We start from the raw sequence: 16,814 nt of genomic DNA, 5'->3' as shown, positions 1-16,814 counted from the left end.
GATGTTTTTCTAAATGTATCAAACTTCTATTAGACAACTACCACTTATGTAGTTGAGAGCCAGGAAGCCATTTTTATGACACTAGATCAGACCTTTCAGATCTGCACAGAAAGGATATTTCCACAAGGAATCAAGATCGACTTGGGCCAGGCTTGGAAGTCTAAATGTAGAACCAGCCAGTTGGCATTGCGTAGAGACCCTTTTTACTTCAGGAATCCACGCAGTTTGTTATAGAACAATAGTTTGGCTCACTGAGTAGATTCTGATGTCTTTAGGGTTGTTCCTTAGTACCCAGGGTGAGTAAAAACCAAAGACAATGAGCGTAATTGAATAAGCACAGACATCCCTTGGCTACAGTCAGAGGTAGTCTCTGACTGAAACCTCAGTTATGCGTTATGTCCCTTTCTGTAAGGCTCACATTCTTGGCTGCTCTTTTGTTAATACCCACTAGCAAGCAGGTTCCTCTGTGTTGGGTAACTCCATTTAGTGGAGCTATCTTTCTATGTCAGAACATCTGACTTCCTCAGTTACTAAGTAACTGAGTTACTCAGTGGAAAACTTGGTATTCTAACAAAACAGATTCTGCTTTGATTTGCTGTTCTTTTTCAAAAGAGAATTTTTTCTAACATTTGCTAGCATATTTAGGCAAAATGTCCCTCTCGTCAGAAATCAGTCTGTGTTACGAGGTCATTTTTTTAGCCATTCAACAAATAGTCGAGTACCGTGTATAGACTGCTATTTCAGGTTTCAAAGTTCGGAAATGCAAAAGACAGTTTTGTGCCCTTTCTACTGGGAGACACCAACTTGCAAGCAAAGTAATTAAAAGAATAAAATGTGACTTCTTATATAATGAGTTAACTGTGTGAGCTTTCAGGGCTGTTTTCTTTCTGTAACATAGAATGGCCCTAGGGGAGTGCATCCTAACTTTTAATATGAGCCGGACTCATCTGGGTTCTGTTTTGGCAGATCTGAGGTGGGGCATTCATAACTAGCTCTTAGTTTGTGCTAAAAGTACTGGTACATCCACCACAGGTAAAAATATATTTTTTTAAAAGACAGCTTGATTGACATATATAGTTCACATACCAAACAATTAACACATTTGAAATGTACAATTCAGTAGTTTTCAGACTTGTACGGCCATTACCACAAAGTGTATAACATTCTCATCATTTCCAAAAGAAAACCCTTACCTTTTAGCCTTCACCAACTTTGTCTCCTTGTCCCAGAGCCTGGTAGCTACCAATCTGCTTGTTCTGTTTGAATGCTATGCTATGCTAAGTCACTTCAGTCGTGTCTGAGAATACATGTGCCTGTTATGGACATTTCATGTAAATGGGAGTATACACTGTACAGTCTTTTGTGTCTTGCCTCTTTCAGTTAACATAATGTTTTCATGGTTCATTATGTTGTAGCATGTATCAATACATCACTGCTTTTTATTGTCAAATAATAGTGTTCTGTTGTATGACTGTATTACACTATTGTGAATCTATTTACATTTAAAGAATTACTGATAGAGAAAGACTTTTTTGTGCTATTTTGCTATTTGTTTTCTATATGTGTTTTATTTTTTTGTTTCTGATTTCTTCCAGTCTCCCCTTTTTAAAATGCTTGATTCACTTAAAATTTTTTTATTTATTTAGCTGCATCAGGTCTTGGTTGCATTGCAACGTGGGGGCTTCTCTCCAGTTGTGGTGTGTCAGCTCCAGAGCACACGGGCTCAATATTTGCTGTGGGCCACTCACTAGTTGCAGTGTGTGGCCTTAGTTGCCCTGTGGCATGTGGGATCTTAGTTCCCTTACTGGGGATTGAACCCATGCCCCATGCATTGGAAAGCAGATTCTTAGCACTGGACCACCAGGAAAGTCCATGATGCATTGATTCATTTCATTCATTTGTTTATTTTACTTAATCACACAGCATTCTTTATTGTAAATTTCAAATAGCAAATTGGTTTTCATTGATTTTGGGGGGGTCTTAATTGAAGTAAAATTTGTATTTAATTTTTTTAAGTTTCAGCTGTATGTCATTATAATTTGATATCTGTATATACTACAAAATGATCACCACAAAAGGTCTAGCTACCATCCATTACCATACAGTTGACCCCTTCATCCCTTTTGCCCACTCTTAAACCTCCTTTCCTTCTGTTGACCACCGGTCTGTTCTCTATGAGTTTGAATTTATTTATTTATTTTAGTGTGTATGTGTGTGTTAGATTTCATATAAGAGTGAAATCATATGCTATTTGTCTATCTCTGCCTCATTTCACTTAACATAATACTCTCAGAGATGATATGCATTGTTGCAAATGGCAAATTTCATTTATTTTTATGGCTGAGTATATTCCATTATGTGTGTATATGTTATGTGTGTGATCGATCATCTTTATCCACTTACCTATCAGTGGACGCTTAATTTTGTTTCCATATCTTGGCTATTGTAAATAATGATGTAGGGAACACATGGGTGCATATTTTTCAAATTATGTCTTTTGTATTTCAAATTAATGTCTTTTGTATTCTTTGGATAAATACCAAATATGGAATAGTTGAGTTTATGTGGTAATTCTATTCTGAATTTTTGAGAAATCTTCATACTGTTTTCCATAGTGCCTGCACCAATTTACGTTCCCACCAATAGTGTATGAGGGTTCCTTTTTCTCCCAAATCCTTGTCAAGGCTTGTTATTTCTTGTCCTTTTGATAATAGGCATTCTTATAGGTGATATCTCATTGAGGCTTTGATTTGCATTTCCCTAACAAGTATTGAAAAAGCTGGCTTGAAACTCAGCATTAAAAAAACTAAGATCATGGCATCCAGTCTCATCATTGCAGGCAAATAGAAGGGGAAAAAGTGGAAACAGTGACGGATTTAATTTCCTTGGGCTCCAAAATCACTGCAGACAGTGACTACAGCCACAAAATTAAAAGATGCTTGCTCCTTGAAAGGAAAGCTATGACAAACCTAGACAGCTTATTGAAAAGCAGAGAACTCACTTTGCTGATGAAGGTCCATATAGTCAAAGCTGTGATTTTTTTTTAGTAGTCATGTATGGATACGAGAGTTGGACCATAAAGAAGGCTGAGCACTGAAGAATTGATGCCTTTGAACTATGGTGCTGGAGAAAACGCTTGAGAGTCCCTTAGATTGCAGGGAGATCAAACCAGTCAATCCTAAAGGAAATCAGCCCTTAATACTCATTGGAAGGACTGAAGCCGAATCTCTGATACTTTGGCCACCTGATGCGAAGAGTCGACTTATTGGAAAATACCCTGATACTGGGAAAGATTGAAGGCAAACGGAGAAGGGGGTGCTAGAGGATGAGATGGTTAGATAGCATCACCGACTCTATGGCCATGAGTTTGAGCAAACTCTGGGAGAGTGAAGGACAGGGAAGCCTGGTGTGCTGCAGTTTATGAGGTTGCAAAGAGTCAGACTAGACTTAGCGACTGAACAACAGCAGCAGTTAGTGATGATGATCTTTTCATGTGCCCATTGGCCATCAGTATGTCTTCTTTGGGAGATTGTGTATTCGGATCCTTTGTTCCTTTATTTTTTATTTTTGTTGTTATTATTTTTACTGAAATCTTTATTTCTTCACATGGCTTTAAAGTATTTTATTTTATAAATTCTTTCATTTTATCTGGAAGGACTCAGTATTTCTTGTTGACATTTCTATTAGTGATGAATTGTCTTAGCTATTTAAAAAATAGGAATGTCTTAATTTTTTATTTTTGAAAGATTATTTTGCTAGATATATAATTCTGTTTGATTTTTTCCCCCTCAGTGCTTTAAATATGTCATTCTACTGGTCCTAGCCCCCATGGTTTGTGATAAGAGATGGGATGTTAATCTTATTGAGAGTTCATTGTACATGTTGAATTGCTTTGTTGTTGCTGTTTTCAAGATTCCGTCTATGTCTTTCAGCAGTTTGGTTATAATATCTCTCAGTATAGATGTCTTTGAATTTACCCTGTTTGGTTTGTATTTGTCTTCTTTGACGTGTAAATTCCTGTCTTTGATTCCATTTAGGAAGTTTTCATCTAATATTTCTTTAGATATTCTTTCTGCTCATTTCTAGGTTTCCCCCCCTGCCCCCTTCTTTTGGGACTCTTATAATGCTGAAATTGGTATGTTTGATACTGTTCCACAGATACTTATGCTCTGATCATTTTCCTTCATTTTTTTTTCTTTCTCTGCCTTTCAGACTGGTTACTTTCAATTGTCCTATCTTCAGATTTGCTCATCCCCCCCCGCCCACCGACCCACCACCTTGTTCAGATCTGCTGCTGAGTCCCTCTAGTGAAATTTTCATTTATTATACTTTTCAGCATCAGGGTTTCTTATTTTGACCACACCACAATGTTTGTGGGATCTTAGTTCCCTCACTAGGGATCAAACCCAGGCCCCTGGCAGTGGAAGTGCAAAGTCGTAAACATCAGGTCACCAGGGAATTCCTAGATTTTTTTTTTTTTTTTTACAGTTTTTAAATTTCTTTCTCTATTAATATTCTTTTTTTGTTCATTAATTGCTTTTCTGATTTATTTTAATTCTTCATCCGTGGTTTCCTTTTTGAGCATATTTAAGACAGGTGACTTAAGGTTTTTCTAGCAAGTCCAATGTCTGGCCTGCCTCAGGGATAGTTTCTGTCAGTTTAGTATTTCCTGTGAAAGGGCCATACTTTCCTATTTCTTTGTACTTATAATTATTTGTTGAAAAATAGGTATTTGGGGTATTATGATGTCGTAACTCTGTACATCAGATTTGCTCTTTCCTTAGGGTTTGTTTTTGGTTGTTGAGGGCTGCAGCAGTCCAGTTTGTTTAGTGACTTTTCCAAATTGTTTTTACAAAGACGAGATTCCTTGTTTGTGGCCCTGAAGTTTCTGTTTTATTGTCTTCAGAATCAGCCTTATCCATCTGAAGCCAAAAAACTGCGAGTGGGGGAGGGGAGTGCCACTCTTCTGCTCTTTCCAGCTTTTCTCTGAGTTGGGGCACTTCTTCATCACTGAGCTAGGCTGCCTACCACTCTGCCTTCACACACCTTCACCTTCTTCTTGTGCCAGACTCAGATCTATAGGGCCCTCTCAGGTCTTTTCTGAACTTGCTTCTGATTCTGGACATTACACTTTGTCTTCCCTGGTATATGTGGTGGCCCTTCCAAGCCTTTATTTCTTCAAAGAACTTCCATCTTACTCTCTTCCTTTTCAGTCTTTGGGTGTGTCTGCTATTTTGCTGTGTTCTGTCCTTTGCCTGCTAGTATGTATGTTTAGTTCAGTTCAGTTCAGTTCAGTAGCTCAGTCATGTCTGACTCTTTGCGACCCCATGAATTGCAGCACGCCAGGTCTCCCTGTCCGTCACCAACTCCCGGAGTGCACTCAGACTCAGGTCCATCGAGTTAGTGATGCCATCCAGCCATCTCATCCTCTGTCATCCCCTTCTCCTCCTGCCCCCAATCCCTCCCAGCATCAGAGTCTTTTCCAATGAGTCAACTCTTCGCATGAGGTGGCCAAAGTACTGGAGTTTCAACTTTAGCATGATTCCTTCCAAAGAAATCCCAGGGCTGATCTCCTCCAGAATGGATTGGTTGGATCTCCTTGCAGTCCAAGGAACTCTCAAGAGTCTTCTGCAACACCACAGTTCAAAAGCATCAGTTCTTCTGCACTCGGCTTTCTTCACAGTCCAACTCTCACATCCATACATGACCACTGGAAAAACCACAGCCTTGACTAGATGGACCTTTGTTGGCAAAGTAATGTCTCTGCTTTTGAATATGCTATCCAGGTTAGTCATAACTTTTCTTCCAAGGAGTAAGCGTCTTTTAATTTTATGGCTGCAGTCACTATCTGCAGTGATTTTGGAACCCCCCAAAATAGAGTCTGACACTGTTCCCACTGTTTCCCCATCTATTTCCCATGAAGTGATGGGACCAGATGCCATGATCTTCATTTTCTGAATGTTGAGTTTTAAGCCAACTTTTTTACTCTCCTCTTTCACCTTCATCAAGAGGCTTTTTAGTTCCTCTTCACTTTCTGCCATTAGGGCGGTGTCATCTGCATATCTGAGGTTATTGATATTTCTCCTGGCAATCTTGATTCCAGCTTGTGCTTCTTCCAGTCCAGCATTTCTCATGATGTACTCTGCATGTAAGTTAAATAAGCAGGGTGACAATATACAGCCTTGACGTACTCTGCACTGGTCATAGCAAACACCCTCTTCCAACAACACAAGAGAAGACTCTACACAGGGACATCACCAGATGGTCAACACCGAAATCAGATTGATTATATTCTTTGCAGCCAAAGATGGAGAAGCTCTATACAGTCAACAAAAACAAGACCAGGAGCTGACTGTGGCTCAGAGAATGAACTTATGTATGTTTAATCTTTTGGCAAATACCTGGAAAGCCACTCTAGCTGGAGTTAGGATGTGAAATAAAGGTCAGCCTCGGTACCAGTCCTTCAGGGAACTGCCAGACAGGTCAGAACACACAACTTAAAGTATTTTAAGAATAGGGTCCAGGAAAGAAGCTTCCATCCCCACTGCTGTTGCTGCTTTTCTTGGGAATGGGGATGAGCAGATAGAAAAATAAAAATGCCTGTTTCTTCTTAAGCATTTCCCTAGTTGATTTGTTTTTTATTTCAGAGTTCATTTTGTCAATTTTTGCCAGCTTATGATTGTTTTAGTGGAGGGACTGATTGTTTGAGTGCCCTGCTCTACTATTTTCTATGATGTTATTCATGAATTATAAGTATTTATATTGAATTCCTTGTATTTTTTTGGCAGGTGTTTGGATAAATTGATTTCAGCATGTTGCCCTTCCTTATTGTGATTTGTCACTGAAACTTTGCTTTTAAATTTCTGAATTATTAAACTTACACGCACACTTGTAAAAAAGAGCAGTTTACAAACATATTAAGAGATTTTAAACTAGCTGTCAAAAGAAATTAAGTTAGAATGTTGGAACAGGTATATAGTTTATTTGTGGAATGTGGAAACATGCATATTCACTAAAAGCTATTTGATGTAATCATGTGTGTTTGAGTTTGGAAAAGATGTATTTTTCTTTAATAGTATTATCATACAACTGAGAAGACCAGTCCATACTTAGAGCAATGAGTGTTGGTTATCTAAGACTTATTATTAAAATGAAGCTCTGCTTAGTGTTTTGTTGTCTTCTTTTTATAGTTCAGTTGTTAAATAGCATAGTGAGCTGAAGAATGCTATTCATTTTAAAATGCTGAAGAGAAAGAGTTTCTTTTTTCCTTATTCAGTTCAGTTCAGTTGCTCAGTCATGTCCAACTCTGTGACCTCTCACTAAGTCACTAGAATTTAATTATATGGGTAGGTTAGAAGTGAGACAGTGTCCTTGTTTGGGCTTCCCTTGTAGCTCAGTTGGTAAAGAATCTGCCTGCAATGCAGGAGACCCGGGTTCGATCCCTGGGTTGGGAAGATCCCCTGGAGAAGGAAATGGCAACCCATTCCAGTATCCTTTCCTGGAAAATCGTATGGACAGAGGAGCCTGGTGGACTGCAGTCCATGGGGTTGCAAAGAATCGGGCATGACTGAGCAACTAACATTAACACTAACTAACTTTAAGATTCTCATTTTACGTTGGTGGGAAAGGACTGTTGCAAAAATAGGTTCCTTTTTTAAAATTTTGTTCTTTTTAATAGTCTTAATGAAATATCCTATAAATCATTGTTAACTGAATTTAAATTATTGCCTTTAAATTATTGGCAACTTGATCAAGTTGATTCTGTACTCCTAAGTCAGAGTTTGCAAGCATTTACCATAGTATCAAATTCATTTCTTGTGACACTTGGGTGGGTGGACTTTTATGAATAAGCTAGAGCTCATGAAGAATTTTTAATTATATTTCCTTCATTTGAATAAACAGTAAGAGGAATCTTAATTTTTGACAGCATAAGTAAGAAATTTTATCATGATCAGGCAGTTGCAGATGAAACATTATGAAAAATAACATTTCTGAGGAAAGAAACCCATTTCCAATTGCTTTTAATTCTGGACTTGTGATTAATCTAGCAGCATACAGGACACCAAGATGTTCTTTAGTTTAAGAACTTGTTTGTGGCTAGCAGTTGTACTCTGTTAACGAATTTTTTTTTTTAAGCAGTCACTTTTTGCTTTCCAGGAAATCTTTGTGATTTTAGTTAGCATTTACCTTCTTTCTCCCTAATGTTTTATAGGAATAATCTTGATATTTTTATCAACCATTTTAATTCTGTAGATGTTAAATATTCAGATTGTGGATTATATATGCACCTTGATTCTTCTTTACAGTCTGCCTTTTGAACTGTGTTGGGTCTTATTTACATCTCCACCATAGTGCCTGAGGAAGCATAATCAGTTTCCCTTTTAACAACTCTTCTGAAGGTTTTATGTTTGGAGCTGGCTATTTCTTTGATTTCATTTTATCTTAACTTTCTCTCATGAATGCATTGGATAAATCACTCTGATATGTTTATTTTCAGATGAATTAAATTGTGACTTTGTTAAACTGTAATAATTAGGCTTGCCTGCCTTATTAAGTACTACCCTTCTTAGAAATCATTGCCTTCCACTCATTCTTTCAAAACTGCTTTCTGTGAAAAGCAGTTGAGAGACTTATTGGTGACTCACAATCACCATTAAGAAAAAGTACCTTGTCACTTAGAAAATATTCTTGTTCAGCAGACAGTTGAGAGTTATGCTATATTTTATGATTTAGACAAATTTCATTGATAATGTATTGTTAATATTTTAAGTTTTACAAATTTATAATTATATAAGAAAAAAGACCCAGAGGGATGGAATGGGGAGGGAGGAGGGAGGAGGGTTCAGGATGGGGAACACATGTATACCTGTGGCGGATTCATTTTGATATTTGGCAAAACTAATACAATTATGTAAAGTTTAAAAATAAAATAAAATTAAAAAAAAAAAAAAAAAAAAAAAGATAAGGGTCCAAAGCTCCCTTCCCTTCCACATTACTTTGTATACTAAGACAGGGCTGTTGTATAAAAAATTACATGGGCTCTTTTATGTAGAAAAATCTGATTTGAATTAAGATTCTTACTCTCTTAAATGATTATTGCACTGCTAAGGCTGACACAGAAGAGCTGGGTTCCTGACATAGTCAGTAAAGCCATGCTTCCTGCCTCTTTAAAAATACAAATCATTTGTATATTCCTTGTTCCTACAGACACCCACCTAATGCTGGCATTTATTCTTGTTTAAGATTTACATTTAAAGTAAAAAGTCTTCAGTGGAAAAACGTAAATTTCACTTTTCTCACAGAGAAAGGAGTTCTTTCTGTTAACTTGTATACAAGTTTCTGTTTCTTATTAAGTATTAAGTTTTTCTAATTAAAAGCTCAGAAAATTACAAGCATTAATGATTTTAGTAACAATATTAATGAGGAGCTTGCTAAACAAAGAAAACTTTTTATTTTGATTTGGGATTTAGAAAAATAGGAGTTAATTTGTCAATGTTTAGGTTTCATCTCCACAGCTTACTAGCTGTATGATGTTGGAGGAGGCCTTAATCCTTCAACAAGTCTGAAAAATAGGGATACTACTACATTGGAAGGACTGATGCCGAAGCTGAAACTCTGATACTTGGGCCACCTGATGCAAAGAACCAACCCATTGGAAAAGACCCTGATGCTGGGAAAGATTGAAGGTGGGAGGAGAAGGGGATGACAGAGGATGATACGGTTGGATGGCATCACTGACACGATGGACATGAGTTTGAGTAGGCTCTGGGACTTGATGACGGACAGGGAAGCCTGGTGTGCTATAGTTCCTGGGGTCACAAAGAGTTGGACACGACTGAGCAACTGAACTGAACTGAACTACTAGCGCATGCCTCATTGGAGTTGCTAGTAGCTAAGTAACTGTTTGTGGTTTACTTGGTATAAGTGTGTTGCTTGGTGCCTACCAGAGAGTGAGCAACAAAGTGTCAGCTGACTATTTTTAGTGTTAGTATCATCTTTGAAGAAAAAGACCTAACTTTTTTCTTAGTGTCTTGGTCACTCAGTTGTGTCTGACTCTGACCCCATGGACCTTAACCTGCCAGGCTCCTTTGTCCATGGGATTCTTCAACCAGGAATGCTGGAGTGGGCTTCCATGCCCTCCTCTAGGAGATCTTCCCTACCTGGGGATTGAACTCATGTCTCTTACTTCTCCTGCATTGGCAGGTGGGTTCTTTACCATTAGTGCCACCTGGGCAGTCCTACTTTTTTCTTTCTTATTAATAAAGTATGAAAAATCAGACTTAAGATTAATTTGGGAAGGAAAGTCAAATAAATGTCTTCTTTTAATTTAAAAAATAGAAATAAAAAGTCCATTACCTTTTAGCATGGCAGGTGTTTTTTTTTATTTGTAGTTGAGGTGAAGTAGTAAACCCAAATTTGGGGCTTCCCTGGTGGCTCAGATGGTAAAGAATACGCTTGCAATTCAAGAGACCTGAGTTTGATCCCCTGGGTCAGGAAGATCCCCTGGAGAAGGACATTAGGGCTCTGCAAAAGGCTCATCTGCTTTGAGAGCTTTTCTCTACCTAAAGTGTCACTCTCCATTTTTACCATGTTATTTCCCCCCACTATCAGGCATTATATTATATACACTTGTTTATTTTTTCAAATCATTTTCCCATTAGATTAAAAGCCGAGGACAGGACCTTTGTTTTGTTTACTGCTGATTCCCATTGGATGTGATATAGTACAGGCCTGGGACATTATAAGCATTAGTAAATAATTTTTTAAATGAATGAGTCAAAGTTTTATTATGTAGGTGGGGGGAAAGAATCCATGAACTCAATTTTTAATAATTATTTTCCATAAGATTTTTTAAGGTATTTATGCTCATAACAGAATGACTCATTTAAAAAGATGAGATTTATTCCCCTTCCCCACCCTCTGAGAAAAGAAAAACACAGGATTTAAATTTAGAATGGACTTCCCAGGGGACTCAGTGGTAAAGAATCTGTGTGCCAGTGCAGGAGTTGAAAGAGACGTAGGTTTGATCCCTGGATTGGGAAAATGCCCTGGAGTAGGAAATAACAACTGGGAAAATTTCATGGACAGAGGAGCCTGGTAGACTATAGTCCATAGGATCGCAGAGAGTTGGACACGACTGAGCACACAAATTTAGAGTACTTTGTACATAGTATGAATTGTCAATCAGGAGGCCTGATTCAGAACACCAGCTCAGTTGATAATAGCAGTGAGACTGCACAATCATCTAATTGCTCTGGATTCATTTTCTTGTTTTCTTTCTTGGCTCTAACTCAGTGTCTGGTACATAGTTAAGGTAGTCGGTAAATGTTGGTTGTGTGAATGAATGAGTAAAATCATGAACCAGCTTGTAGTTTTCTGGAGATTGTCCTACTGATCCTTGAACAAGAGCTTCTGGAAAATAGATCAGGGATGTTTGCTGCTACTGTTGCTGCTAAGTCACTTCAGTCATGTCTGACTGTGTGTGACCCCATAGACGGCAGCCCACCGGGCTCCTCCGTCCCTGGGATTCTCCAGGCAAGAATACTGGAGTGGGTTGCCATTTCCCTTCTCCATCAGAGATGTTTGGGAAACACTATTCTATTGATTCTCAAGCTTGAGCTTGCATCAGAATTATGTGGAGGGCTTATAAAGGCAGTCTGTTAGGTTCACTCTCCCAGTTCTCTGCGGTAGGGCAGTAAATGCCTTAACAAGCTCTGAGGTGTTAGAGGTGTTGCTGGTTCTCCTAAGGTCACTCTTCACAATCCCTGCTATATCTATATTCCTTTTGAGGTGATTGACACTGATGCATTGCAAGTTTTGAGAAACAGTACTGTAGGGGAAGCTGTTTACCTCTTAATACAGTGTTTCTAAAACTTACTTAACCATAGTACTCCTCCCTTGTGTGTATGTGTAAATATGTGTGTGTTGGTTTAATCAATGATCATCTGTCTATAACATTATACACAATGCCTGTTAACATCCTTGGAATTATTGTTCTGGGGCCATACTCATAAACAGAGCCAGGTCACATCTGCAGTATTTTCCACATATTAAATGATGTTTGTTTTTTTCATTCTTGGGTAGGTGAATTCTTAATTGTGTTAGAAGTGCAGCCCTTAGTATTGAAACCTATTGCAGAGTTGGATGATGATATGATATTCATGATCTGTTTGGAAACATTTATGTACATTTTTGATTCTTGCTGACATAAATTTAAAATAAATGTTAGGGATGTATAGCAAGAATTCATGAAAATTAAACCCCAATTATGAAAATACTTATTTATTTGTAACTTTTATACCTTTTTAGTTATATTTCTCTTCTGTTACAGTTGGTTTAAACCTGCCAAATCCATTTTCAGGACTTTAGGATATGGCAAAATTAGGAAATAATTTTAGAAAACTCATGAGGGTTGAGTCTTCTCTAGATAGAGATTGTTTTAGCTAGTGTCTCCTTATCCCTACTTGTATTTTAAAGTTCAGGCTAATTTTGTCTCATGGGTCTGTCAACCTTGCAAGTCAGATTTTTTTGACTTAGCTTCATTTTTAAATATGATTGTTGAGTAATGGATATGGTAAAAGTTTTGGCTAATTTATAATGGGGAGAATATTTGCAGAAGAAATGGTGATTACAGACTCCTTAGATTTTAAGTTTAGCAGAAAGAGTTTTCAGACTTGAACTGACTAGAGTGCTTTATGTTCCCCAAGGCTGTGGATCTTTCTGTTGATGAGTCCAGCTTGACAGGAGAGACAGCACCTTGTTCTAAGGTGACAGCTCCTCAGCCGGCTGCTACTAATGGAGATCTTGCATCAAGAAGTAACATTGCCTTCATGGGAACACTGGTCAGATGTGGCAAAGCAAAGGTAAATTTCCATTCTTGCTTTGAAGATAATAGTTCCTTCATTTTCAACCATTTTCTCAGTTCTTTTTTTGGCTAATTTTACGTGGATCTTTAAAAAACATACGAGGAAGAAACAGCAGAGTTGAACATAGTCTTTGGCAGCTCTTTGTGCAACTAAGGGTAAGCTGTGTCCCTGAGATAAAATACAACCATAGTTCTTCCATTTACCAGGCAATTTTTTTTTTTTTTTTTTTAGATAGAAACAGTGGCTTGTGGCTATGTTCACCATTGGTTGAATAAAATTTCAATTTAGTTGATATGGTACTGGCTATAATATTCTGACTGTATTATCACTCAGCTACTAATTGATTTCAAATATTTTATTTACTGGATTCTTTGTTGTGCTGTGCTTAGTCGCTCAGTTGTGTCTGACTCGTTGTGACCCCATGGACTATAGCCCGCTAGGTTCCTCTGTCAGTGGGGATTCTCCAGGCAGAAATACTGGAGTTGGTTGCCATGCCCTCCTTTGGGGAACTTCCCAACTCAGGAATCTAACTGGGGTCTCTTGTACTAAAGGCAGACTTTTTACCAGCTGAGCTACCAGGGAAGCCCTTACTGGATTCTAATATTACACAAATATAAAAGGCATTATTCAGTAGTATTTGCCAGGGAAACTACATTAAATGTTTGAGTAATAAGAAAGGTTCAAATTTCAGAAATATTACAATAGACCAGAAAATGGGCCTAAGAACTGAGTCATTGATAAGTTTAATGAGGTGTTTGTTTTTAGGGATCTATAGTAACATTGGAAGTAAATTTTCAAAGGGAATCCTGGATATATTATGTCAGACATGTTGACAATGGGTAGCCTTGGAGAAAAGAAATGAAGGGGTTTTGTTTTCATTTGAGAAAGGTGATTCCATCTGAATATAAATACGATTTCTTGTTTTTTCCTTTAGGGTATTGTCATTGGAACAGGAGAAAATTCTGAATTCGGAGAAGTTTTTAAAATGATGCAAGCAGAAGAAGTGAGTATTTAGTTTGTTGATGTTTTGGTTTCAAATCTGAAATATTCTCCATTTTAAGTAGGGGAAAAGAGAACATTGGAGGATTATTTTATTACTTTCAAAAGTAATATTTTATTCAGAATATCAGTTGTCTGTGCTTAAAAGCATAATTGGAAAGCTTGTAATTGGAAGGGCTTGAATTAATATTGTTAATATTCTGAAACATTCTGATATTCATTATTTACAGGAGAAAAAGATTTATGGCCTGTTATTTATAAGGCTTATTATTTTTACCAATTACTTTTATCATATTAATTTTAAAGATTACTAAATAGTATAGTTGTGCTTTAGAATATATCTTCTGCCAAAATTCCCAGCTTGACATAATTGCAGGGATCTGGAGAAAAAAATGATTGCAAAGTGAAATAAATAACTTGTACGATATCCTTGTTTAAGGTTATCGAAAATCAGTTCTCATTTAAAATATCTTCTTATATATAAAAAAGAAAGTGCATTCTACAATATCATTTTCTCAGGTAACCTTCTGAGATTCCCAGATGTGATGCAGTATGTAAAATCATCTCAACCTTGGCAATAGAGGGATTGCCGGAGACCAGGGACCCAGCAGGATAAAAAGATGGGTTACAAGCATGTTTGTGGATCTAGAAAGGAAAAAGAGTAGAAAAGTGAGGAGCAGCTGATGATATTGAAATCCTAGGGAAGCTGCTAGGGAGAATAGATTTTCTCTAAAGAGGCACAGAGAGCACAGACCTTTTCAAATAAACAGGTTTTTAAAAGTCTAGGCCTCTAGGCCTCCCAGTTTCCTCGCTGAAGGAGTCGTGCATGTCATGAGTGTGTTAAGCACTTAGAGTCCCTGGCACGTAGTAAAGCTGACTAAATTTAGGTAATTGTGGTGACAGTCTTCTCCAATTTGTCAAGGCACCAAAAACCCCTCTGCAGAAGAGCATGGACCTCTTAGGAAAACAACTTTCCTTTTACTCCTTTGGTATAATAGGTAAGAGAAGAGTGAGTATGTATATCTCATAATATTTACTTAGGTTTTCTTTTTTGAGTGGGAAGTGGGAGTTAGGTACATACTTACAAAAATCCATTAATTCATTCATGTGTTAAGCTACTATTACTTTTTTTAAACTGTTAAACTAATCCCTAGCCATTGTACTTTTCTACAAAGATAGAAATCTGTAATTCCTATAATCAAAGAACCTTTCTATAAACATTTTAGTATGTCTTTCTAGTCTTCAATAAAATATGATAATATTGTGTTATGACTGCTTTTCTTTTTTGTTTCGTGCATCCCATCATAAACATCTTGTCATTAAATAGATGCTCACCTTAAACAAATTTAAAGATTGTGTAGTATTATGAGTGCATGTATACATGTGTAAAAAGTCAGCACTCTTTTTAGATGTTTGTGTAGGTCTTTAAAACTTTTAAAAATTGTATAAGTGTTCAGTGCAGATATCTTGTTATAAACTGCTCTTATTTCCTTAGGATAAATTCCTGAAAGTGATATTATTGGGTCAAAGAGTGGTGGTTTTGAAATTTTTTGGCATGTTTTTAAAGGCTTTTCTTTGCTGTTGCCAAATAATACCCTACCTCAACAAAAAAAAGTGTCTCTCTTCCAGCACTGTTGCCAACTTTTTGTTTATTTCAAAATTTATTATTTGAGAAACTGAGCACTTTGTCATATATATCTTAGAACTTTTTTATTTTATTCTATTTTATGAACTGCCAGTCTGTTTCTTTTGTGGCTTAAGCCTTAGATTGGTCACACCTCTTGATTTTTAAGTTGCTTTTGAGGGCTGTATAATAAACTTGGTAGGGAGGGGAGAGATGTGTGTAATGAAACACTCTCTTGCGTGAGATTCTGATCATACCCTCCTACTGATAATCTCTGCAGTTAGGTTTCTGTGTTCCATTCATAAAGGCTTTTCCAACCCCATGTGGGAAAATGTTTATGTTTATTTAAACATCACTCTTAATTTGTGACACTTAATTTTACTATTTTATTTAGAATTTATTTTAGTATAAGATTTAGGGTAGAGTTAGTACTCTTTTACTAAAAATTTATTTATCCTGGTACCAGCAGTTCTATATTCCATTCTTGATTCATGGAGTTGAAATGACATCTTTATCATAGCATTAAACACATCAGTTTTGGAGTCTTTTTCTTTAATTCTTCCACGATGTTATTTTAATTTTTCTTGCTAACTTTAAAAATAATGCAATTTTAGCTGTACAGTTGCAGTAAAATAATTCTTTAAGTATTAATTCTGTTGATCCATTTTTCATTATTGTAAGCAAAGTAAAAGGTGGGAAGGTTATTTTGTTAATTTGTTTAAATGGTGTGTCTCATAGCTCCCTTCATTTGGTTCTGCTGTTTATTTTTTAGAATTTATAGTCAGTTTGATAAATTGAAAGGCAGTTTAGCCAATTAAACCTTTCCAGTTTATAGTAACACTTTACCATGAAACCACCTCAAATTTTTTGAAAAAAAATTTTCAGCTTTTTGATTCCATGGTTCTAATATAATGCATTGGACATATTTTTTCTTATTAGGATGAAACAGGAGAAGGGTCAAGATCAAAATCAAGGGTCAGCAGACTTTTTGGTAAAGGGACAGATTGTAAATATTTTAGCCTTTGGTTCATACTTTCAATGATGGAAATACTCAGCTCTTTTGTCAGCACAAAAGCAACCCCAACACAAATGGATATGGCTGTGTTCCAAAAAACTATTTACAAAAACACATAGGAGGGGCACAGATTGTAGTTTGTTTGACCCTGGTATAATTCATCAGACATAATTCCTTTTATCAGGGTAGTATTTGGGATGGGATCTGAGAAGATCATAATGTGGATCATTATTTTTGTAATTGCAGAAGGATGAAGGAAATCTTGTTTTAAATGTACATGTTGATCTAGAATACAAAATTACTTTGTTTT

General features: G+C 36.8%; 1 protein-coding gene across 3 annotated transcripts in view; it reads left to right on the top strand.

Moving 5' to 3' along the window:
- The window catches only part of ATP2C1 (ATPase secretory pathway Ca2+ transporting 1), a 153,272-nt gene that overhangs the window by 96,038 nt on the left and 40,420 nt on the right, over positions 1 to 16,814 (top strand). For all 3 annotated transcript variants that reach the window (XM_055569700.1, XM_055569698.1, XM_055569699.1), the window contains 3 exons: positions 12,708 to 12,863; positions 13,801 to 13,869; positions 14,788 to 14,863. In XM_055569700.1, the coding sequence (XP_055425675.1) occupies positions 12,708 to 12,863; positions 13,801 to 13,869; positions 14,788 to 14,863 (301 nt within the window). The remainder of the gene's footprint in view (positions 1 to 12,707; positions 12,864 to 13,800; positions 13,870 to 14,787; positions 14,864 to 16,814) is intronic.

Source organism: Bubalus kerabau, chromosome 2, assembly GCF_029407905.1.
Source record: "Bubalus kerabau isolate K-KA32 ecotype Philippines breed swamp buffalo chromosome 2, PCC_UOA_SB_1v2, whole genome shotgun sequence".
NCBI classification, from domain to species: domain Eukaryota; kingdom Metazoa; phylum Chordata; class Mammalia; order Artiodactyla; family Bovidae; genus Bubalus; species Bubalus kerabau.
The sequence above is the reverse complement of the archived record's forward strand: the minus strand, read 5'-3'. Positions and strand labels throughout refer to the sequence as shown.